Genomic DNA, 26,075 nt, shown 5'->3' with positions numbered 1-26,075 from the left:
GAATATGTCACCGTGATGGCTTAAGTCAAGCTTTTATTACTCAGGACAGACCGGAGAGGATGCTGGCCACAGTACAGACAGATGCAGCTGTTCAGTTGTACCTTTTACCCTACAAAATATTTGATTCCAGTCAACAAAATGTTCTTTATTTATTCCTATTAGTTCAGACAAACAGGAGCCAACTACGCCCAGCCACACCCTGAAACCGCAGAACGAATACAGTACTTTTGTTCCTTTTGTTATGAGATTCTCTCATATCAAAATACACACTTGCATCCCAGTCTTCAACTTTCACACACTCACACACACAGACTATGCACTCATAGTCAAGAGTAGCTGACCTCATGAAATACAAGTATAACAAAAGAATAAACATTTAAGCACACATGAATGGTTCTGTTGAAAGAAGAAATACGTCCCCACGCCATTTCTGTTTTTATTCAAAACTCAATTAAAAATCAGCTTCATTCTTAATTCGGTTTTCCTTTTATTTTCCAATTTACATCAATTAGAAGTGTAACAAAATAAAAACAAAAATGATCATAATAAAATTAATTCAAAAAATGTACACGCCCTCACACACACACAGATACAACCCACCCTGGTTGTTTTAGAGCAACCGTCCTCGGAGACCCGCGTTCAGCTTCGGGGGTCTGGACTCCAGAGGAGGCCTCCAAATGTAGCCCCTGTCTCCCCTTTCTTAACCCGACTGCACCCCTCCTCCAGGGTGGAGTGTGAGTGTGTGGTGTGAGGCTAGTGGGAATTAGGGTTGGGGGGGGGGGGGGGGGGGGTTTGGTGGAAACTGAATTACAGAACTCATAGCACCTTCTGAAGAGAGAGCAACCCAAAGCAAAGATGGCCATTCAGCCCCAGATCCATCTGAAAGCTAATTTTTGGTCAGCCCAGATTTAAACTCAACATTTTCACTTTGTTTTTCAGCGTGAGGTAGCTTTAAACAATCTGGATGACTACAATAAAAAAAGCAAAACAAATTTCCCTCAAATTTTTGAATGAGAACTGGGCCTTCCTCTGATGGGCAGTCAAGGGGTACAGGACATTGAAACATACATCCCAAATGTAACCTCACTTTCCAAAAAGTGTTGGTGTGCATAAAGACACATGTACACACATAATGTGGAAATATATATAAAACCATCTGGTTGTTTATAAACACAGACTTTTACAACAATAGAACCAAGGATTTATAATACACAGTAAAGGTTTTGCTCCTGCTCGCGATGGACAGGCCTGGAGCACCTGGATCGGATTTTACTTACTGAGAATATTTATTTTTGTCTACACTGATTCAAAATGCCGTATTTGTGTGTCAGGAGGGAAACGGGGGGGGAGGTGGAGTAGGACTGGGACAGGTTGTGCGGCTGTTCTGTAGTGGAAAGGGGGCTTGTCTTACTTACAAAGTGAACCCGTCCAGTCCTACCTCAACTCTGCCCACTCAGGTTAGACAATAAATAAGTGACATCAAGTCATGTTTCTGTTCTCCATAACTTGTTCGCTTGGTCCCTCTTCCTCCTGGCTCTGACTCATTCCCGTCAACAGTGGGCCATGGGAAACATGACTGGATCTCAGGAAGCGGGTTGACAGAGAATGCTGGTGTGATGTACAGATATTGCCGGTGCCCTTCAGTGCTAACATCCAGGGAGTACAACTTGGAGAGCACTTCGAAAAAGTATCAATTTTCTTTTTTTTATTTTATAATTTCCAGTCTTCTTTATTGTGGAAGTGTGTGTAATGTTTCAAGGTTGAGTTTATTTATTTCCTGTGTTTTTGGGGGGCCATTGTGATATTCCACTTTACAAGAAGCAGACTGCGCCTACATCCACGCCAAACTCCTGATCCGCTCCTCCGATGTCCATAGGAGCAATGTCCACGATTGGCAGACGGGAGGTTTTCTGTGTTTTGTACTCAAAGACAGTCTTGCCCCACCGGCCTGTATGTCTCTGTTGGTTGAGAGTAGAGAAACGTATCAACAGCAGTCCAGTAATACAATCACATATAAAACTTAAGAGAGATGATTTATTTCTGGCTCTGTTTTTCAGCTCACCTTGCAGCCATCCTCCAGCACGCTGTATGTGAAGCGACTGTTGCCCTCTGCGCGGATCTCCACATCGTTGGAGCCCTGCAGCAGCACAGCCTTCTTCAGATTGCCTGTGGCCTGGTCCATGTAGGCAACGCTGTTCTTGCAGTGGTAAGTGAGATTCTGGGACGCTTCAGTGGACAGAAGCCTCAAGAAGGTCAGCTGGACGCTGGCAGCGTTGGCAGCAGGGCCGTCCTGAGCGTAGCTGAACTGTACGACCAGAAGACGGGCGAATTCATTACCAGCTTTCATGTTAAGCCTCTTTGAGATCCGTTTATAGACAAAGAAGTTATCTTAAGCGTTGTATTGTAAAAGTGCACTCACGTGGAATCCTCCATTCATGGTCTCTCCGAACCAGACGTGTTTGCGGTCCTTGCTCTTGCTGGTCCACCAGTTCTTCTGTGGTACCTTGGCGATGCTTGGGTAGACGCAGGTCTCTCCAGTCTCCATGTTACAGAAGACCTTGATGGCATCAGCTGTGCTGCCAATGTTGGGATCAACCCAGTAGTCACCTAAAGAGATGAAAAAAGTGGGTGAGTAAGGAGTGAATCCTGATAAACTAAATGCAGCTTTGGCAAACTTTTCTCATCTATTCTAGAAATAGATGGAAAACATGCTCATACCCAAAGACCAAGTCATATATGTATTTTGAAGGAATGCCACATAAATAGAATATAGAAGGATTTTAAAGTCACACTGGAGTCATTATCAGAAATCTGACAGCAACATGCTGAGTAAGGTATTAGTAGTTCTAGGTCAGGTTTGGACATCAAGGTATCTGATTTTTGCTGTAGGATAAGAAAAAGCTGATCTGGTTCATGGTGGTAATGACATTCCTGTCGTGGTCCAGAGACTTTATGAAGGTTTTCTGCCTCAAGTCCTTGGTACCAAGAACAATTACCTTTGGTAAGCATTTATTCAGGCAGGGCAACTTTTATACACCCAACCATTAAATCAAGGGGAAAAGGTGTAATGATAAGTCTGTCTGATTCTGTGTCCCTCTCTCATACAGAGTTGCTGTCAGTGATGCAGCCATCTTTATTCCAGTATCACTGAACAAAATAAATCAGACCTTCAGTTCACCATTAGTAAAGCTGATCTGAAACTGAAAGCAGCACCTTATGAGTTACAGGGCGAACAAGATTCTTCACTTATGTTTAACTTTATTGTTTTCCTCCTTTAGTTACTTTGAGTAATAAACCCTGTTCATTAAGTAATATTTTGATAATCTAAGCAGTATGATTTACACGAGCCTGTAATTTATTATGATATTTAAATCACCAGTTACTTAATTTGAGTGATATGTCTTGTTCCTTTAGTCATCTTTGATAGTTATACACATTTTTGTCTTCCTGCTGTTGGGACTGTCTCAGCACTATGATGGGGGCTAAATCCAGATTAAGAATTGTCACATTTTCTGTGAGCAGTTAGCTGACTACTAAATTGGTTGTAAACATTGTTTTCTAGGCCAGTACTTGTGTTGTGATTAGAAGTAGCTCTTTTTCAATGCAGGATGTCTTAGGAGCCTTTTTGGGGTATTTTAGAAAGAAATAACTAAAAGCAAACTATCAGCAGACTTTCTTTCCTTTCTTTATCATTTTCAACCCCCCCGTCCTACTTACCGCTCTTCCACTCAGGGTGGCACAGTTTCAGGTCTCTGCAGGTGCGAGCAGGGTTCTTCTGGGTGCCGTCAGGGCTGCGCAGGTTCTCGATCTGGTTGTTGAGGGACTTGAGTGTGGAGTCGACCTCCACGTCGTGCTGCCTCAGGGAGCTGGAGGCCTCATCAGCCCTCATGTACCTGAGAGGATCAGGGGACTTCTCAGTCTGACCCAGACCAGCGAAGGCAGACATGTCGATGCCAGGGCCAGGGGGACCAGGAGGGCCTGGGGGCCCGGCGTTACCAGGAGGACCCTGAAGGAAGGCAAAATCAGGAAAGGGCTCAGGGGGGCATGCACAATCAGGCGTAGTAAGACAGTGCTGAAAAAGTACAGTATATAGGCTTATGGTTTTATTTTAAGGACATGTTACGCACAGCAGGACCAGTTTCTCCAGAACGTCCACGAGGTCCGGGGGGTCCAATGGGTCCAGGCTGTCCATTTGATCCATCTTTGCCAGCAGGTCCGGTTGGTCCGGGTGGTCCCTACAGAAACAGTGAGTGTTAAAGTAAATGCAAACATGAAAACATGTAAATGCTAAGTATGAAACATTACTCCGTTTACTGAACTTTCTATTCAAAGTGTAGAGCTTTTTTTTCTTTTTTTTTAGATCCATCATGCAGTCTGGATAAGAAAAAATCTGATAAAGCAATTCATATGCAGCAGCAGTTTCTCTCTATTACCCCAATCACCTCCAGACCCTTTGCCTTATTATGCCTGAAGATTATTTGTACGGTGACATTTCCCTTCATTTTTCTTATCATGCGCAGCGCTTAGCTAATCTAGAATAGATTTTGAAGTCCATTTCGGATCTCAGCAGGAGTGGTTTCACAAATCATGGTCCCCCCTGTCGGTCTGCCTCTTTTCCTTCCAGAGAGTAATTACAAAATGCCTCAGCTGCCCATCTTATCACAGCAGTGGGTAATTAAAGAACGTGGCCTTTCCTGTCCCCGTCTTCGTCAGGTGATTGGAGAATTACAAAAAGACTAACCTGTGCCCTTCATTACCATCACATATCTCGGGTGTTAAAGCTGCAGGATGGAAATGTAATAAGAGTTTTTCTTCTCTTTCAATCTTTGCTTTTGCTCAGTTTTCTCACCTTAGCTCCACTTGGTCCTGCAGGTCCAGAAGCTCCAGAATCTCCAGCAGAACCCTGTCAGGACAAGGACAGATTAGATGGTAGAACAGACAAATGAATCGAAGTAAGATGAAAAGTGGTACTGCAGGGATGAACTATTAGATTTGGATTACTTACAGGAGGTCCAGGAAGACCCTGCAGACCAGTGAAGCCACGGTGACCCTTCTGTCCCCTCTCTCCAGTCTCACCAGACTCTCCCTTGTCTCCACGTGGTCCTTGGGGTCCCTGGAGTAAAGGTTGGACATGTATTAAAATGCATGGCTGCATATGTGTAGCACTTTTAATTACCTAAATCAAATTAAAACCTAAAAAAAGTAAATGATAATGTTGCAGTGAGAGATGATGATACTCACAGCCATTCCTCTAGCGCCAGCGGGTCCAGAGGGTCCTGCGGGTCCTTGAGCACCCTAAAGAAAGAAACAACAGTGTGGGTGCTTCCTCGTATTAACATTAAAACTATGAATCAGTGCCTGACACTGCGCCTTTGCCTGTGGTCCCTACAGTGTCTTGTGTTACTTACACTCTCTCCTCTGTCTCCCTGTTTTCCGAGAGGTCCGACAGGTCCGGGGGCACCAGGAGAACCGGGGGCTCCAGGGGCGCCAGCAGGGCCAGTGTTACCTCGCTCTCCCTACAGGAGGACACACGGGGATGACTCAGGATAACAGCAGTTTCTGCAAACTCGCAGATCTAGTAGCTCTTTGTCAAACTGTGTGATTTGTTGGACTAGTTTCTATGTGAGGCAGAAGTCTCTCACCTTGACTCCAACCGATCCGTCTCTACCAGGAGGTCCATCTGATCCAGGGGTACCCTAAGATACAGAAACATTGTTTTTTAATGGCAGCCTTTTGATTTGATAGATCAAGATGACAGTATTGTTTCCGGAGTCTATTGTAAATGTGGCCATTGTGTAAATATCTGCTGTTGTAAATATGATCCCTGTTTCTGCAGCCATACAAGTGATGCACAGCTGATGTGCTCTTCTTGGTATTATTGTGTAGTTCTGACCTCTCTTCCAGTTTCTCCAGAAGGTCCAGTAAGTCCAGGGGGTCCCACAGGTCCAGGAGGTCCGCGGTCGCCAGAAGAACCAGAAGCTCCTTGTTTACCAGGTTCTCCCTAAACACAAAGGATATATTATTATTACATTTCAGTAGCTCCTTTGACATTGAAGATGCAGAATAATGTTCTGACTTTCAACTAATCAATAGAATCACTGGTCAGAATCATGCTTCATTCAAGGATACTAACTCACAAGAGGAAGTCTAAAGCAAATCTCAGACAAACTATCAGACATAATTGTGTGAATTTATGTTCAGATGTCAGACAGATTTGATCTGGCCTCTACCACATTTCAAGCAGCTTACATGGAAGCTTAAAAAAGCTAAAAACCATTGATGAAAGCACTTACAGAAGGTCCAGGGAGACCAGGGAAGCCTCTCTCTCCACGCTGACCAGGCAAACCAACAATACCACGAGATCCAGCCAGACCCTGAGGACCTGAAGGCCCATCAGCACCCTACAGGTCAGGAAAGAGAAGACTGAGTGAGTATTCAGCTGTATCAGACTGAATTCAAAGTGCACAGACCATTTTCTCACGTCAGTAAGATGCAGTTTTTATTCAGTTTATTTGTGAATACTAGGTTGAAGGTGCAGCAGGCTGGATATTGTCTCGGAGCATGACTCCAGTGACAGGTACTTATAGATTCTTGTGAGGTGCAAAATCAAACTCACAGGTGGCCCATCCTCTCCAGGCTCTCCCTTCTCTCCTTGTGTGCCAGCAGGTCCACGAAGGCCATTGTCTCCCTGTCTTCCTGGGAGGCCGGCATCACCACGAGCTCCCTTTGGTCCGTCTTTACCAGCAGCACCAGAAGGCCCAGCAGAACCAGGGTTACCCTGTGATGGAAAGAGAGAATTTCAGAGGGTAAGAGCAGAAATACACTCAATATGTACACAAATCATTTTGGATTGATTGGGTAAATTAATTTCCCTTCTTGGAATTTGTTATTGATGAAACACTCACATTAGGGCCAGGTGGTCCAACTCTGCCAGCAGCACCAGGGAAACCAGTAGCACCCTGTCAAAGAGAAAAAGAGTCCAGTAAGCATAATCATACCCAACATGTTGACCTGTGTGATATATTTATCACTCTATCATCAATAACTAAGGAAGGATTCAGCAAATATAAATTATGCATCTCAATTCACAGTGGTCTGGTCTAAAGCTTAACATCTCTTGTCCCTGTATGTGAATACACCAAAGTAAATAAAAACAACATGCTGAATGCTTATGTTTTATGCATTACGCTCCTGAGTAGGTCTGAATCTTACAGGCATTTAAAAAAAGGAACACACTTCCACATGTCACAGTAGGAAAAGCACACATGTGATGGCTGAATTCCATTTAGCCGCTTTCAGGGTCCTGGTATTGTGCATGTTGGCACACTGTCGTAGCTGACTGAGACACCTGAATAATATGGAGCCATTGTTAATGTTATTAGTAACACCTGTGTTTTCCTACTATGAGAAGTGAAAATGTGTGTTGTTAAAAAGGCCTGTTATGCAGCCAGTATAGGTTCTCCTTCTATATCTTTATCTTTTCTCTTTTTGGACTTTTCCTTTTCTTACTTGAGAGAATGAGTCAGAAACTGTTGTAACTGTTTGACTGTAAAGCCCAATGACACATTGTACAGCACGTGATGATATTGGGTCATACAAATAAATGTCACTTGACTTGAATCAGGTCATACACATTGAGCCATATTTTACTTGATGTTGGCTATCTGCTTATCGGAGGCATCCCTGCTGTGCTCCTTACCACTGGAGCTCACTTCGCTATTAGCTAGGAATGCTAGCTCTATCAATATTTTAAGTAGATCAAAATAGAATCTTTTTTTAATGTAAATTGGTCTATGTCGACATGATTGACTTGCCTAACAATTAGATTTACTGTTTAGCTACCCTCGATATTGTGTGTGCTGTGTGTAAACGTGCATGTGTCTATTCTCGATTAATCGCTAGGTCAATATATTTTCAGAAAATAGTGAAAAATGCCTGTTAAAGCCCAAGCTGATGCCTACAGGTGGCTTGTTTTGTCCGACCAGCAGCCCAATACACAAAAAATATTGATTTACTATCACAAAGAATAGATAGATTATCAAAATATTTATTACTTTTCGACTTAATCGACTTATCAATTAATCAACTTATCTTGCTTATGTGAATTGTGTGTTGAGTATTACTGACGTTGTTGCACTCTTAAATCAGTCAATAAATTAATGAATAAAGTGACTGAATCAATGAATCAAGGTCCAGAACTGTATGAACTGTATGTGTATGTAATGTACTGTATTTGTAACGTAATGTGTATAGTATATATCTGCATTCAGCAGAAGTGTTGTGGGAGTTACTTACAGCAGCTCCCTGAGCACCACGTGCTCCTTTAGATCCAGATACTCCAGTAGGTCCCTGAAAAAGACGGACAATTACTCATGTTGATGTTACACTAGAGTAACTTTCAAACACTGCAAAGATCCAGAAATGTGATCTAATATATATAGATCTGGTTCCAGGACTTAATGTATATTTTGATATTTTGAGGTCAGGTACCCACCACAGGTCCAGGAGCCCCAGATGGTCCCTGAGGTCCAGGAGCACCACTATCTCCCTTCTGTCCAGACTCACCAAGCTCTCCCTTGGCACCAGGCTGACCATCTGCACCCTGGATGTTTTAAACACAACAGTAATATTGGCAGAATGTCGACGAATGGAAATTTGAAAAATAATTTCTAATTTTTTATTTAATTTGAACAAAAGGTATTGTGGTGACTTTACTTACAGGGGGTCCAGCAAATCCAGCAGGCCCAGGAGGACCACCCTCACCACGGTCACCCTGCAAGAGGACAGATGAGACTGTCGGTCAGTGCAAGCTTTGGCTGAGATATTGATGCTATTTGTATTTTCAGTTATTTTATATTTTCAAAATTCTTCTCCAACCGTATGTTTATTGGTTCTTGTTCATTAAGAAAACAAAACACTGCTAAACATTTACAAAAACCCTCCCTCCTTTCCCCAGTATTGATAAACTTAGCAAGCAAAACATACACAGCATCCTCACTTAATTGAGAAGGGGCTTCATTATTTCAGACACACAGCAGCTGATCAACTTTGGGGTATCCTGCATACTGTGCGCATGACAAAAAGAGGTACTTACAGGAGCACCACGAGCACCAGAAGCACCAGTAGGGCCAGAGGGTCCAGTCTCACCCTGGATAGGAGGAAACAGTCAGTCAAACCAACCAAAATAACATACTATATTTTAATACACACACACACACACACACACACACACACACACACACACACACACACACACACACAGTGAATTGGGCCCCTGTTCATTCAACTGATAACATTTCCCTTTAACAATCCAAAAGGTAACACTGTTATTCTCACCTTGGCACCATTGGGTCCAGATGGGCCAGGAGGACCAATGGGACCAGTCAAACCCTGAGAAAAGAAAGGAGCATGGGTGAAGAGATAAGAGGAGGAAACAAGTTTTAGAGAACAGAGTTTGGGTGTGATTGAATATTATTTTGACTGACAAAAAATCTTCACTCTGTAATGGCAGACCGAAATTAAAAGAGACCATGGATTTATTTTGAACTCACTCTTGCACCGTCCTTTCCAGGAGCTCCCTCAGGTCCTTTCTGTCCGTTGTCACCCTGTTGGACAAAGAGGAAGGAGTCATACATTAAACTACAAGGTCATGACATTTGCTCTATCAAATGTACCATTTCACTCATGAAATAATCAACAATATGAAAATAAAGAATTTGACAACAACGAGAATCTGTTACTTACTCTGTCTCCCTTGGGTCCTGGGATGCCACCGGTTCCTCTCTCTCCGGGCATACCCTGCAGGCCAGGGGGTCCCTGGGATCCAGCACCACCAGCTGGTCCAATAGCTCCCTGAATTAGAATTAGGAGATAACTTGTCAGTCAAATTCTTTCATGTGTACTAGTTTCCTATGAACTAACTGAACCTGAGTGCGGACATGCTGGTCCCCTTTTTACTGGCAATGAAATCGTCTTTTTACTATTGTGAAAAGCCTTAAATACATCCTTTTTTAATTATTTTTTTGTGCATTTTTGCCTTTATTACATAGAGACAACTGAAGACAGACAGGAAGGGTGGGAGAGAGAGAGAGGATAACATGCAAAAAAGGTAAGGACTCACGCTCTACCAGGAGAGCTACCAGAATGCCCCAGCCTTAAATACATCCTAATGAAGTTTAATTATTCATCCAAAATGTCTTAATGTCTCAGAAAATGAGAAGTTGACCAAGGCTGTAGGTTCATGTTCAATATGAGGAATGAATAGACCAGAAAGGTCTTCATTAGTTCTTTTTAATTCATTTTAAGCAATAGTTTTGGGGAATTTTTTTTCAAGAATTAGATGAGAGGATTGATACCCCTCTTATGTCTGTACAGTAAATATGAAGCTACAGCTGGTTAGCTTAGCTTAGAACAAAGACAGGAAACGGGGAAACAGCTAGCCTGGTTCTGTCCAAAGGTAACAAGGTCTGCCTACCAGTACCTCTAAAGCTCACTAATTGACACATTTTTATTTGTTTGTTTAATTTATACAAAAACGTTGCTAGTGTTAAAACAACACATTGTGTTTAACGGAGGGGTTATTTGCCAGACTATTTCTTGGCCGGGCTCAATAACTTCCTGGAGTCTGGTTGTCACTGTAAGGTTGCCAGGCAACCAGACTCCAGGGAGTCAGTCAGCCAAAGAAAATAATAATATCCTTTTAGTTCTTTTCATCATTAAATTAGCAAAGAAATTATTATGAAAGAACAAATAAGTGTAATTTAAACTTCCAGCTAGGGGACTAGTATCTTTAGATATCTTCTTCTAAAATCACAAACGTGAATCTAGTCATCTCAGATTTCTTTCCGGCTGCACATTGAACCCTGTGAATAATTAAAACACCTGTGGAGGAGCTGCTGTTGTAGCGCCTCCTAAAGATGATCATTGACCTGTAAGGAGGGCACTTTAAATCTAAACACAAAATCTGTCTCAAAGTCGTCCACTGACCTTGGGTCCATCACTCCCAGGTGTTCCAGGAAGTCCACGAGGTCCCTGAAGACCCTGAGCTCCAGCACCACCCCTCTCACCAGGGAAACCACGTTCGCCCTGTTAGGAGACAAAAAGACACTGAATCAATAAGAGAAACAAGAAATGGTAGAAATTGCTCAGTTATGTGATGTGAGAAAGAGAGAGTGCTTGTTGGCTCCTATGTAGTACCAAGATGATAACGTCGAGGTCTTGTAAATTAGCCGTACTATTCATGTATGAACCATATGTGAGAGCAGCACATTCAAGTTGTAATTGGCTATGTATATAGTATAGTATTCTTTGCTTTGAAATCAGTGGAAAGGAAGACATGAAGCTTTAGCTTTGAAACTCACTCTAGGTCCAACAGCACCAGCAGCTCCACCCTCTCCAGAAACACCCTGCAGAGAGAAAAGATGTATTCCTGTTATTGAAATAATTACACACATCTAAACTTCTGTATCGTAAAACTTCTGTTGAGCTTTGATTGTTAGTCCTAGCATGAAAAGCCAAACCAATTTATCTTACAACTAAATACAACTTCAATCCAGAATGTTGTAATGTAATGAAAGTCATTTGTCTGGGCTCAAAAACCATCCTGCAGTGAGAAATGAGGCTTTTACAGAAGTGTACTGTAGAGAGGTCCTTATTACCGACACAAAATAAATTGAATTTTCAGCTTTTTGTTTGCTTTCCTGCCCGTGACATCAGAGTCATTTAGTTATGGATTAACCTGAAAAAGCTGTGCAGAAATTAAATACAGAAAGTAAGAAATCTTGACTGGTTAGATTTATGTGCCCAAGATGTTTCACCAAATATGTTTGCGGGTTTTTTATCCCAAAGGGAAAGTGCATTGTTACAGTAGCCACTTCACTTAAATCACAAAAACAAACTTGGCAGATTAGCAAAAATACAATTAAAAGGCCAAATGATATACAATGACTAAAACAGACTCATACATTAATGGAACAATATAAAAAACTGGAGACTTAATATAGCATCATACCTTTGCAAGCATGATAGTTCTACTAGACTGATGCTTAACTGAATAAGCTGCAGTTACCTTTAATGTGAAAGTTATTTTTACCGTCTTGAAACAGAGACTATTATCGCTTCTCTTTCACCCCCTTTATTTTTACATATGCTGTTATTTTCATGAAAATGCCATCATTTGGCATGTAGGTGGAACTATACAAGCTCTAGGATATTTGTAGTTTGCGTCCAGAGGGTTGAAGTATACAACGAAAGACCAACTGATGAAACAAACCCCAAGCAACAGGTAAACACTCACCTGGTCTCCAGGTTTTCCAGCCTCTCCTGGGGCACCAGCTGGTCCAGGCAGACCCTGTTCAACAAAAGCAAAGGGATTAATGATATCTGTAAATATAGACAAGTAGTTACCTGTAGGTCTGCTGTTTTCCTGAATAAATGACTCTGGGGTGATTGTCTGTCCAACACTATAATGTCCAGAGCTTGAACTCATATTGAAAATCAATCATACTAATATTTTAGCTTTGGAGAATGGACAATGTATTTCATTTTTTTTGTTTTCCAGACTAGTGTGTCAGGGGTTTGATGAGAAAATAAACTCACCTGGAAGCCATTAGGTCCAGGCTGTCCTTGCTCTCCTCTCTCTCCAGCAGGTCCCTATGATAGACCCAAACACAGGTGATCAGTCAAGGACAAAGGGCATGTGAAAACCCAGAAAACTGTCAGCTGAGTGTAAGACATATCACTGAAATACTCACAGCAGGGCCTGAAGGTCCAGAAGCACCAGTCTCACCATCTTTTCCAGAAAGACCCTGTTCAGAGAGGAATATTTAAATAATTAAAAGTGATGTGGGGACAGAAAATGATGAATCCATTTGTGAGGTTTGAAAGTATTTATGGAGAAAATGTACTCACTCTCAGACCAGGACGACCCACGAGACCCTTCTCTCCTGGCTTTCCAGGTTCACCCTGTTGAAGAAAAATCACAGTAAGTAGTAGTAGAAGTAGTAGTACTAATAGCGATATTTGGCTACTTAAATGCTGTATTACGGATTTGTCCCATCTAGACTGTATATTATCCGGTTTTCATTGTGCTGTATGAACATGTTGTGTGTAGTAGTGAAGACACCCCTTGTGCTCCGACTTTACTCTAAACTCACATTGGCTCCCTTTGGTCCAGGGAATCCCATCACTCCTGGCTGTCCACGGGCTCCCTGAGGACCAGGTGGGCCGGGGCGACCGTCCTCACCAGAGGCACCCTGGCAAAGGCACAAGGTAAAAATCACAAACAGCACTAAAACCCAGGGATAACAGATATTAACTTGGGAGGGGAAACGTGTGTGCTTATCATGATGCTATGCTTGCATACATAAAGATTATTATACTAGTATGCACAAAAAAAGTCTCAAGTCTGAATAGCTGTATGTGGGTTACAAGGTCTATGGCTGGTAGAAGAGTGTGTAAACTGTTCTGCTCTCAGTTATATGGACTCCATAAAGCTACAATGAAATAGTTGTAGTTCTACTAGTTATTGGTGAGTAACACTACAATGTTTAGACTTATCCAATACAAGGCTTTCATTTTAGAACTTTGTCAGGTTTTAAAGTGCTGTTTTTAGGTTTAAAATGCTGCTTTAAAGCCACTTTGAATGGGTCAGCTGCTTTATTTTATAATGCCAAAGTCTCTAATCATGAAAATAAATGTGTAAAGCACATTCTCACTTTTTGTGCATTTTGCTGTTATGAGAATGTATATATATGTTGATGCCAGCATATTGTAACAAATCAAAAACTCCTGCTAGTGATGAACTGAAATACTGCAACCTTTCACAAGCATGACAGGAGGCACCACCTAAGGATTAATATTATACTCACAGAGGGTCCCACTTTGCCTTGAGGACCAGCATCTCCGGGACGACCAGTAAGACCCTATGAAAGGCACACACATTTTAGAGATCGTCAGGATCATAAAGGAAGTGGGACAAACCAAATAAAATCAATCAGATCAAACCAACCACACTAAACATCCATCTGGTTTGAGACTAAGAAGGTTACACCTGAGCAACACTGTCTGACTGTTTCTGGGCTGGTAATGAATAAAGAAGCAGGACTCACTCTGGCTCCGGGGAGGCCAGACTCTCCTGTGCGTCCAGGGTCTCCAGTAGCACCTTTAGGCCCAGCAGCACCAGGAACACCACGGTCACCAGGGGCACCCTAAAGAAGACAAAAGGAGGACAGTTAAATATCAGTCTGGTAGAAATATGGCAGCTAGTTTTATGACCATAACAGTCAATATTTTCAGTCAGTGAGCTGAAATTGGTTCTGAAAGACCCACCTTAGCACCAGCAAGACCATCCTGACCTGGGAATCCACGGTTACCAGGAGCTCCCTAAAAATAATCAATCAAGATAAATTTGATTAGATCGTGCCTAAAATAGCAACAGCTAATTCATAAAGTCACTTTTTACCAATGTTATTGTACATCCTGATTACTTACTCTCTCTCCTGGAGGTCCAAGTGGTCCAGCAGTTCCAGGCTCTCCTCTGGCACCTCTCTTTCCTTCTTCACCAGCAGGGCCAGGGGCACCTTGAGGACCAGCGGGGCCCTGGAGAAATGAAGATATGTAAGTAAATCTTCTATGTAGTCTAAATCTAAAAGATGTTTCACAGTGGTTATTGAATATTTGGTCAAAAAACACTGAAATCAAGTAATAACTGAGCAACTCACAAGCTCTCCCTTGGGTCCAGCTTCACCTTTGAATCCAGGAAGACCAGGGTCTCCCTAAATATGGCAAGAAAGAAGACAGCCACAACAATAAATAATCATAAAACCAACAAGTATTAAGGTTTCACAGAGTTTTATTATTATTTATTCTTAAATGACTTACAGACTGTCCCTTTGGCCCCAGAGGTCCTGTAGCTCCCTGTGGTCCAGGTGGGCCACGGGGGCCTGGGAATCCAGGAGCACCAGCAATACCAGACGCACCCTTCAAGGAGGAAAGACAACAAAATTTCAGAATAAAGTACAGTTATATTATCAATTATAAAGAACCAAGGTGATGGAGGACTTAAAAACCACGAATACAGAGAGTGGACTTACAGCAGATCCTTTAGCTCCAGGAATACCATCAGTACCAGGGTTACCCTATTCAAACAGAGAAGAAGAAGCAAGGCGTCACGTTATGTTGACAGTTAATTAATAAATAACAAACACAGTGTAAGAATGGTACTGTTGTATGAGTGAATCAAAATCTGGATGATCAGGATGAGTGATGACAAACGAACCGATGCTCCAGCAGGTCCAGGAGATCCTGGGGTACCGGCCTCTCCGCGGGGTCCCTGTTGTCCTTCAGATCCACGGGCTCCAGTAGGACCAGCTTCTCCCTGACAGGACACAATACATTTATCATTAACAAGCAGAAAGTCATTTGTTCTACAATTCATTACCTGTGAATCCAAATTTGTACCTCCATATAGCACAGCTGAATATGATGGTATGTTTTACATCTGTTCTTATATGTTCGCATATATATTTAAGGAAAATGACCAGTCAACTGAATATGACATGACCATTAACTTATCTTTTTCTTTCCTGACAAGATTACTTTACTACAAGAACAGCATATAGGAGTTTATGGGCTTTTATTCTATGTAACCACACCAAATAAAGAGTCCTCAACTGACTGAAAGTACTTTAGGAAGAATTCACTGTGTGAGTAGAAACTGAAGATGCAGTTAACCACAAATGGTTCAAGTGACACTCACCTGACTTGTGTTGCTTTATTTTCCTACATAATGTCTGCTACAGACAAATACTGGTTTATGATAATGTGATCCATACAAACCTTGGATCCTGGAGATCCTGGGAAACCAGGAGCTCCAGCAGGACCAACAGGCCCCTGTAGATAGAACAAAAATCTGCAGGTTAGGGTTCATGTCTTGTTTTATCAAAGGAAATAACAGTATAAAACATTATTAACAATCTAACAAAAGAAAAAGTAATTGGATGAATTGGATGCAAAGTGGGAACTGTGATACGTACAGGTGGACCAGCAGGACCGGGCAAGCCATCATTTCCACGGGCACCCTGAAGAGTAAAAAGACAGGATAGTCAGTTGTGTGCAGCACAATGAAGAGACCATGAAATTATACGTTTCTAAAGGATTCAAAGTTGTAACAAACAAGGTACAAACTAGAAACATATTGATGCAAAGTGGGTTGACGCAGATTTGAATTTGTTACTCACTGCAGCTCCAGCAGCTCCGGGACGTCCCCTCTCACCAGGCAGACCACGTGGACCCTATGACAGAAGATACAATTGGTAAGTTTAACTTAATCATTATGAAACATATAGCTCAAATTTATAAAGCTATTATGTATCTTCCCCAGCATCCCATTCTGCTACTATGTAATGTTATAATATGGCAGACCAGATAAAGCACTGGAGACTCACCATGGGTCCAGGGGCACCGTTCTCTCCGGCAGAACCAGACTCACCCTGATAGGAACAGAGATCAGAAAAATTAGAAGAAGTGAGCATAAAACCGAGGAAGCAATTGCTAAACAAAGAAAATCTGGATTTGTTTTAAATGTATATTGTCACAAAAGACACATACCTTGGCTCCTGCAGCACCATTTTCTCCCTTAGCTCCATCCAGACCAGGATGGCCCTACAAAGAAACATGACAGGACTCATCAGGACTCAGTCAGTCTTAAGTGTAATGAATGAGCAGCTACAAGTCTGTGAATATTGAGCAATTAGTTATCCTGCTTCTCCTGTTTAGCAGTGACGGTTAAAACACTCACTCTGTGTCCTTTGATTCCAGGAAGTCCAGGAGTTCCAGGGAATCCACGAGCTCCCTGAAATACAAACACAAAATATTTACTGTTTTATTCTGTTGACTTTGACATGTGGTGTAATCCTGGAGTTAGCAGAAGTAAGAAATAATCAATGAACGCTCACCTGAGGCCCTGCAGGTCCACGCTCACCAGCTTTTCCAGGTTTGCCAGCCTCACCCTAGAAACAAACAGGAAGTGGAAGGATTATTTGTTGAAGCAATGTACAGTAGCTGCACTGCACATTACTGTGGTGGAAGGATATGCATGCAGCCTGTGTTTTGTGAAGTCATCAGTTCCACCAGTATTGTTAGGAGATAGACAGTGCACCCTGGTGGTAAATGTGAGAATAGTGCGCTCATAAAAAGTTGTTAATATGTTGGATTGGTTGACTCTAACATCGTTGTGAAATAATAGTGAGACAATAAAGTGGAATAGATGTGACATTGCTACTTGGTACATAAGAGAATAAGGAAACACTTTTATATAATAAAATGTTTCAATTGTGGTTTCTTTGACCTTTGACCTTGGCTAAGTGTAGATTTTGCACTTATGTTTTAAAGGGCTGTGGGATTCATATGAAGAAGAAGCCTCAACACTTACATCGCTTCCAGGTTTTCCAGAAGGTCCAGGTGGTCCACGAGGTCCCATTGATCCCTGTTTTAAAAAGAAGATAAATCATTAGTGACAGTTATCTTATTGATCCAAAGACAATTAGAAAGACTTTTGTGCTGCACTATTCAAATACTGCCTTCATACTGTCCATCGGTTTAACAACATTTGTAGCTACAAAGCAGAATTTGGTGATTTCATGGTGTGAGAGAAATAAAATCAGTACTTGTTTCTGTGGAAGTAGGTGCTGTTAGCAAATCCTTAACAATACAGCAAATGTGAAGAGTACAGTCTGAAGTCAGTATGTAAGGTGCACAGATGCATTGTGGGACAGGTATTAATACTTACAGCTGGACCAGGCTCTCCAGCCTCTCCAGGGGCACCTTGGAAACCCTGTGGCCCCTATAGGTGCGAATGACAAAGCAAAGTATTAGGGATTTATTCGTTTATGCCAACACTTCTCTATATATTTCAACATTAGCTGTTTAATTATAATGATCAATCACATAATGATGTAGTGCTGTAATTGAATGCACTTACAGGAGCTCCACTAGGTCCAGGGGGACCACGAGGACCCATAGGACCCTGCAAGAGAAACACAGGACACACAGAAAGTTAACCTGGCATCATTTTTTTTTACCACATAGTGTGACACATTAACTTGAAAGTTCAACATTCAAAGCTATTGAGAGGGATGAAAACATTTAAACCTAACTCAACTCTGGGCTCAGAAGATTTTTAAAAGAACATATCTATAGAGTTTAAAGTGGCTATCCCCTTACAATCCTACAAAACCTTTGCCAAACCTATTTATAGGGATTTCTAAATTATAATATATTTTTAAAATATGGTTCTTAAGGCATATTTTAATATGGTTCATACTCCAATTCTGCTCAAATTCAGTGTCAACAGCAAACATGAATTTAAAAAGTCTGCTGAAATCTGTGTCTGAGTGAAACTACTGAGCCACAAGATGGCAGCATCGTAATCATCTCAATGAATATTTACAGTTTATTTTTTACAACTAATCTTCAGCAGCAACTCTGAAACAAGCTAAATGTCAGTAATGAGGTTTTGTCATTGTGAGAGATGGACTGTTTACATACTAAAAACATACACATACACTCTTCCTGTAAGATATACCCACTGTACACATCACTACTTACCATTGGTCCTTGCATCACACCCATCTGAGCGCCTCCAGCCTTCTCATCGAAACCTCCAGCCATCTGAGCAGCAAAGTTCTGCAAAAACACAAAACAGACAGCGATTGAGAGTCGGTTTATGTAGTTTATCCTGCCTGAGCTGCCTGAGCTAAGTGGGCCATTACACATAGCAGCAAGTAAACAAGATTAAGTGAATTACTGACTTAAATGAGTTCAGTCACCATGAAAGAAAACATAAAGACAAAATGTGCCTGCACCTGCTCCCTGCTGAAGTAAAGCACCATTTTCACCCTTTATATTTCTTTGAAAGCATAAAGTACAAGAGTACTGCAGTCCATTTGAGACAGTAGGTCTGTAGTGTACCTTCATATCCTCCCCTCTTTCTTCTTTGAATAAAAAATTAATCATTTTATGGGCTCATTTTGAGCTGTTTCTATGTATGGATCAAGTTTCAAAGCCCAAACGTTCATTCATCTGTTAAATTCATCCTGTACTTTGCAAATAGAGCAAACAGGGGATTTAGTGATAGTAAAGACATTGATAACGCTCGTGATTTATTTATATCAACAATTTACCATTAAGACATCTCTATATATCTATACCTCTGTCTTCTTGTTTAACCACACATTTTTATAAGTGTGTGATATGTGATATGGGAGTAAAACTGTGTTGTTGAGACTTAAATCTGAGGAAGAAAAGGTGGATTTGGTCAATTGTTGTTTATGCCATGTATTATAGAAGTGCCCTTAGACTCACCCCTCCAAGCCCTGGTGGTCCAGGTGGGCCGGAGGGTCCAGGGTTTCCAGGGGTGCCAGGCTCACCATCTCTTCCTCGAGGTCCAGGATTTCCCTAGGGAAAAAGAGAGACGGTTATTTTAAGTCATCTGTCACCAGGAGTACTAAAGAAGACTTCAGGTCAGAAATGATCATTCAATTCTGGTGATAACCCACACAGGTGCATGAAGCTGTTTTCTCAGATTATTACTAGTTTGTTTCGTCAGTGCCTTTTATAACAAACCACTTATAGAAGAAGTTGAATATCTTGACGATTAGATTTGGATGCTCCTACTCTTAAGTTGTAATAACACTGCAATCTCATACCATACAGAACTCTGTCAGTTCAATTGACTTGATATTTGGTGGCCCAATACTGCAATCACATTACATAAATATGAGACAATTTCTTCTGAGTAGATTGGTGGAGGGGTGTTTTTTTGGAGATGGTGTGTTGTCTCTTACCTTATCACCCTTAGCACCAGCTTCTCCGCGTATTCCCTGCTCACCTGGGGGGCCCTGCAAAAACAAAAGATATTTGTCTCAGTAAGATTCCCAGGATGGGTATAACTCTATAAACACATTTTGTCCTGTATTTTTAAAAAATGTATAATATTTACCATAGGGCCTGGTGGTCCTTTTGGTCCTACAACCTGCACAAAGGTGAAAAGAAAGCTTTTGTCAGGTTTCTGGGGCTGTTGTCATGAATTACTCTTTATTGCAAGACCAATATTTCATGTCGTGTCCAGCTGTACCAGTTTCTGAACAGCTAAAATTAGAGAAGAACATTCCAACTTTGTAGGAGGTGGACATCAAGCTAAAAACACAATCTGATGAGGATTTCGTTTGACAGGACAAGTTTTGCTAAAAACATCACCTCCTCTTAACCTCTGGTTTGGCTCACTTTGTTCACCCGACATGTGCACTTGCAGCAAAGTTGCTGAGAGGATCTAAGAGGATTTGATTGGGTTCATTATGTCCAAGGAATGCAGGGTTTTTCCTCATGTAATAGAAAGTTCAATGAGGGATTGTTGGACATTGTAGTTAGCCTCTTATCAGCGATTAATTGCCCCTTTAATGAGCAGAAATGTTTAAGACTCAAGAAAAAGTGGGATAATCAATTAATTGAAAAAATAACAAAACAATGGATACTTTTTCAGTGTTTGAGGAGTCAAATTCAACAAAGCAAGATCTTGAGAAACATGCGTATTGTTTAGGAGATTATTATGGGCATGAATGGGCAGTGTTGGACATTTAAAGGTCCCAAAAAAGAAAACTAACTTCTGTAATTATTCATTCCAAATAAAAGCAACAAAGGCAAAAAAGGTTTGTTTGATCAGTTAACACTGAGTGAGATGATGAGTTTGTGTATAAAGCAGTTTAGAGTGGAAGTTTTTTGTACAGCAACAGAGTGTAAAATTTTTTCAGCCATTCCGTCAGTATGATGAACTGCAGAGGATTCATACTTACATCTGCAATGTCTCCTGGTTCACCTTTCTGGCCCTGATTGATAAAAGAAAGAAGTGATATCAGTGGCCTGAAACACTTTACTAAGAAACAAACTACTTAATGCTACAGATTTTACAAGAATGATTTCTTGTTTATTTTATTATTTATTACTTATTGAGTGAATGGATATCTGTATTTTCCCACAACCCACTGCCTCACCTTAGCGCCAATTGTCTCTGATGTTGCAGATGGATGTATGAAGGGGGGAAAAGAACAAAACGTTAAAAGTGGTAAACATTTCAGACACTGGATTGATTTGAGTTGTAGTCTGTGATTCGTTGGAAAGGAGACCTGCAAGGAAATCTAATGATGCAAAAGTGATCAAATACCATTCACCAAACCCAAAGGCAGAGAACCCATCCAGATTATATTAATGGTGAGATGTAATTCCAAGAGGGATGAAGCAGAAGCAAGCATGGACTAGGAGATGAGAATTACGTATTTAAATTCAATCATTAAAGCAAAATGTAAAAGTAAGTAAAAGGTAAGCAAGCTGTAACAGCCATAGTAATAGCCAATGGACATCACAAAGTCAGCCAGTGCCAGTAAGCTTTTTGTTTTCAAAGTTGTGTATCTTATATTGTTATGAAAGATGGTTTATACCCAATTTGTGGTAATTCATTTATGTTTAAGTGAAACTTATTCTATTTCTGATGACCTAGGAGATCCATTACACAGCAGGAAATTGGCTTGGATGTTGGCTAAAGTATTTTGGTCAAGTTGTGACTGATTAAATTACTATTTTTTCAAAATATAAATACACACCTGTACATATACGCTCTTCAATAGCTTAGTATCTATTTGGTTAGATAAATTAGTCAAATCATTGTAATTGCCATATACCAGGAGGTCTCTGAAGACACCACAGGAATACAGTGGCTCTTGAACCTTTGACAGGTTCATCTTTATAGTCTTGACCTGAGACCTCATACATAAAAGGTATCTGAAGACACCTTAACCTTAAGACCTCCAAATGGGTCGAATAAATCATTGAGTTGAGGCTCAGTATGAATGTAGGCTTCATCTTAGTCATGAGTTAAAATGAGCAGAAGCGTCTCTACTGGTTTAGATGAGAACCAGACAACAAATCTCAGGATCCATCTAATTCACATGGAATAGACTTTCATTGGGTATGAGATCATCCTGATAATGTTGTTTATCTGGTCTCCATCCAAACCAGGCATGTAGAGGGCCACTTTGGAATAGGGAACATCAGGCGGCTCTGATTGAGTAAAATAACGTTATTGACTCATTCCAAATCATAAAACTTAAATGTTTTAGAGCAGCCAAAACCATTAAAATCACATCTAGAGACTATAATCAGTTACTACTGCAGCCCTGATCAGGCAGAATATATGAATCCTGAGGCAGTTCCCCATTCAAAAGTGTTAGCCAGGGTGAGATAAATGCAAGCTAGAAGAGTAATTTATTTATGGGTATGTGAATAAATAAATTACAACCAATGGGGGCACTGGCATCAGCAGGGCAGATGGGACAGCACTCTCCAGATGGGATGATAGGGTTGGCACACTCTTTGATCTCCTCGCAGATTATCTCATCACACAGAACCGCTCCGCTGTCGCACACACAGATACGACACGGCTCGGGCTTCCACACATCCTTATCATTATACTGCTGGCCGTCCTGGATGCAGCCACCTGCCTCCTCTGTGGTGGCCAACAGGGGGCGCGTGACAGGTGGACAGAGGAGGAATAGGAGCAGTGTGGAGTCAGAGGGGTTGATTCAAGAGAGAGTTAGATAGTGTTGTTAAAAAAAGGTTGGTTTAAGAATGTGAAGTAGAAATAAGAGGATGAAAGGGGTTCAAGGGGCATGGCAAAGAAGAAGTAGGAGTAATAGCAGTATGGGGGTAAGGTGGAGGAGGAGTGATTAGTGAGTGAAGGGGAGGGATGTAGAAGGAAGAAGGAGAAAGACTTTATGAAGTAGTTCAAAGTATACAAAAAGTGAAATTCGATAAACAAGTTATAACACAGGAATTAAACATATGAGTGTGACTGCATGATGGTAATGAATATAGAGTAAGTGGCCTTGTTGCTTTGATGCTGAAGAACAGGTGCTGCCCAAAAATACACAAATCAGTAAATGTGAAGCACAACTGTAATTTAAAAGTTTTAAATATAACTTGTGAAGTAAGAAGCAAGAAAATGCTTTTTCATGTGGGGAATTTTATAGCAGCATAAAGTGTAATGTCAACAAGAGCCACAGTTAACAGTGGTGTCTGAAGCCCTAGTTGAGGTATTTCACGTTGTTGGCTGAGTATATTTAACCTGCAGGCCTGCTCTCCAGCTCGTATGAATGAACCTCTCTTACAGGGATACTGTGCCCAATTGACAAGCTGCTGCCTTAAGTAAACACAGGGTCCTTCTAAATTTCTCCATCTGGATCCCGTAGCTGTGCCAAGCACCAGAGCAAACACATTGGGGAATTAAGAATGGGTGATTTGTTTAATGCACACAGCTTAGGGCTGGGCCTTCTAACTTGATGTTGTTTGTCTTTTTAAGCATATTTGTGAAAGTGATACTTAACACATACATGTTACAAGGCTGTTTAGTTCCTGATCAGAAATGAGTTTGGCTACTTGCAACTGAAATCTTTGCTTTCTTCTCCGCCAGCATTTCTTTTTGATTACACTTTATGGGTTCATGTGATGCTGAAAGATGATTAATTCTATAAGAGAGGGAAGTGGAAGCAGGAAATGTGGAGCAGTAAAGTCCATCTTGCTATAAATACAACTCTATGTCCATCATCTGTTGACACCCTGCGGTGCTCCCTGTCCTCTGTCCTACTCCCTTCCTGCTACCCTTTGAGCCTGCTAGTCTGGGGTCAAGCCCTTTCTGACCCTGTCACTTCACATCTAGAAAACCCTGAATCTGCTCCAGCCAAATCCAGTGGGTGAGGTTTACATATTTTCTACAAAAGAAAACTGTTAAACTCACATTTTGCGCAAGGCAATTTTTAAAGAAAATCCTGATTCGTCTGACAAGTGTTTCTGCTACATAATATTAGAAAAAAAAAAACATTAAACAGAAAACTAGTACTGCAATTTGAGCAAACACAGCAGGAAAGGCTGAGCAGCAGGACTCAGGTGAGGACAAATGGACACTTGTTCACCTGGTCCTCCATCCCACACAGATGTGCCTTGACAGCCTCATCTATCCTACAGAAAGAAATTGACTGGCTTACTTGGAAAGACCAGGCTTGACATTATGCACTCACATCGTCACAAACAATGAACTACTACACCTTTGTAAATAGCACGTAAAGTAACTGGCCATAACATAACAAAACAAAAGCAGCATCCGAGCTAACAGAATTGTGCTCTTCATGCTCTTCATTTGACATCACACCACTGGCATTTGATTTGTCTCCCACTATTCTTCTGAAACATCAGGTAGAGAAGATTGTGAAAAAGAAGTCAGTAATGTCATCAGAGTAACAATGCACCTTTTTTTTTTGCAAGTTAAAAGAAAAAAGGCAAGAAAAACTGTTCAACTTACGGTCGTCCTCCTCCTGACATCTGACCACGGATAGTAAAACAACTTGGGATGCTACAAGTAGCAGAACAGTCCTTGAGTCCACAAAGCTGAACATGTCTAAATATTAGACATGCAGGAGCTTGGGTGAGAAGTGAAGGGATGGACGAGACCAGGCTTTCAGTCAGTGGTGTGTTAAAGTGTGTGTTCCCAGAGACTTATGGCACCATGCAGTCAAACCCTCCAAAATCTAAGTGGAATCCAACGCGGGGCCCCAGCTGGCACTCTGCACCCACCGCGTCAGGGCAAGCACCGCGGTTTTATGTCCACTGTGCCTTGTATGGATCTTCGTATATTCCAAAATACCAGTCCTTCCCCCAGACCCCCTGTCAGGCTGAAACCCGAACCTCATCTCCCCTCCCCTCAATCCAGCAGCACCTACTCTCCCAGGGATTTTTTTTTAACTCAAGCCCTCCTTTCTCCCTTGACCTGCTTGGCCCGGCCTTGCCAAGAGATGCACCTTCACTTTCACATTAGAAAGGGAGCTACAAGCAGCAGAGCACAGGTCAAGATCTGACTCGACTGCACACCATCGTGTCAGTGAATTAACAACTCTCAAAGCTGCCTGAAAAAATGGTAGAAGAACTTCTAGATTAATTTCAGAGCCATTCTCAGTGTTACAATGATATGTAATTTAATAAAAGTAAGAGCTTTGTTGGCATACGCATACATGAAAAAATTATGTTAGACTGCGTTAAAGGAAATGTTCTACTGCTTGAGCATTTGGAAACCGATTACAGACTAACTATAGTATTTTCTTCATATAAAGAGCTAAACTATGTTGTAGGTCATTATACCTAAAAACCAACTTCTTGAAAGATATTTTCCAGACCTGGCTTTAATTTGGTCTTTGAAGTTCCAGGTCTGACTTTTCTACAAACATACCTGGAGCTCTATAAAACCAAAGTATAAGAAAAACTTTGATCCTAAACCTAAAATAAAAAAAAGTCCAATTATCACTGACATAAAATCGTTGTGTGATTAATTTCTGTGTAACTAAACTGGAAGTCTCTTTAAATTAAATGAACATTGTGGATATTAAGTTTTACCTGAGTGCCAGATGCAACTAGAAGTCTTTTTTTTAATGTTAGACGTGTCAAGGAGGACAAAAATAGAAATGCAGATTTTTCTAGAATAATGAAGTGCCACTTGCAGTTAAAGGTTATGGGAACTCAGCACTGGGTCAGCGGGGTTGTTTGTTTCGGTCTAGTCTCTTGGATTATGGATTAATCTGCGGACCTTGGGCAACCTTACAGTGTTGAGCTGACCAATCAACAGTGCAGTTATGTCATGTTCACATTGCAGTTAAACTTTCTGAGAGCTTTGTCTGTTTGGACAAAGACCATTAACACGAGGTTGTGAGATCCAGTTAAAACAAACCTATTGTGACTCGCGCAAAAAGGAAATTTCCCTGGACACACTACATTTTCCACATTCAGCAGTTATGTTCATGTCTGTATATCACTTGCCCATGTGCAGTTTAATTGTGCGGCAGGTCTGTAAGAGGATTTATTTATCTTCATAGCAACATTCCTGACAAAATAGCACATATATGCCAGAAATATCTATTGTGAAGCAGAGCCAGAAGGGTGATGAAACGTCTGTGTGATCTATATCGTGTACGTCTCTGGGAGAT

At 41.3% G+C, this 26,075-nt stretch overlaps 1 protein-coding gene across 3 annotated transcripts; it reads right to left on the bottom strand.

Annotated features, from left to right (window-relative positions):
* Positions 1-1,811: 1,811 nt before the first annotated feature.
* Positions 1,812-24,497, bottom strand: col2a1a (collagen, type II, alpha 1a). 3 transcript variants are annotated; one of them, XM_070910485.1, is made up of 54 exons: positions 24,404-24,497; positions 22,349-22,555; positions 21,048-21,064; positions 20,850-20,882; positions 20,000-20,032; positions 19,845-19,898; positions 19,363-19,455; positions 18,607-18,684; positions 17,981-18,025; positions 17,789-17,842; positions 17,432-17,485; positions 16,956-17,009; positions 16,799-16,852; positions 16,609-16,662; positions 16,446-16,490; positions 16,239-16,292; positions 16,035-16,079; positions 15,838-15,891; positions 15,278-15,376; positions 15,093-15,137; positions 14,881-14,979; positions 14,721-14,774; positions 14,491-14,598; positions 14,329-14,382; positions 14,109-14,207; positions 13,869-13,922; positions 13,155-13,253; positions 12,910-12,963; positions 12,753-12,806; positions 12,598-12,651; positions 12,296-12,349; positions 11,361-11,405; positions 10,987-11,085; positions 9,745-9,852; positions 9,552-9,605; positions 9,337-9,390; positions 9,095-9,148; positions 8,720-8,773; positions 8,495-8,602; positions 8,296-8,349; positions 6,906-6,959; positions 6,617-6,778; positions 6,294-6,401; positions 5,894-6,001; positions 5,643-5,696; positions 5,409-5,516; positions 5,242-5,295; positions 5,006-5,113; positions 4,850-4,903; positions 4,128-4,235; positions 3,718-4,006; positions 2,420-2,607; positions 2,063-2,305; positions 1,812-1,958 (listed from the first exon to the last, which is right to left on the bottom strand). In XM_070910485.1, the coding sequence occupies exons 1-54, from the start codon at positions 24,495-24,497 to the stop codon at positions 1,812-1,814; spliced, it is 4,464 nt and encodes a 1,487-aa protein (XP_070766586.1). The 3 variants fall into 3 exon arrangements, with proteins under 3 accessions (XP_070766586.1, XP_070766587.1, XP_070766588.1); XM_070910486.1 differs by having other exon boundaries at positions 22,361-22,555; XM_070910487.1 differs by lacking the exon at positions 22,349-22,555.
* Positions 24,498-26,075: the final 1,578 nt, after the last annotated feature.

The sequence above is a fragment of the Enoplosus armatus genome, chromosome 8, assembly GCF_043641665.1.
Source record: "Enoplosus armatus isolate fEnoArm2 chromosome 8, fEnoArm2.hap1, whole genome shotgun sequence".
NCBI classification, from domain to species: Eukaryota; Metazoa; Chordata; class Actinopteri; order Centrarchiformes; family Enoplosidae; genus Enoplosus; species Enoplosus armatus.
Note: the sequence above shows the minus strand (reverse complement) of the source record. Positions and strands in the feature narration are given on the sequence as shown.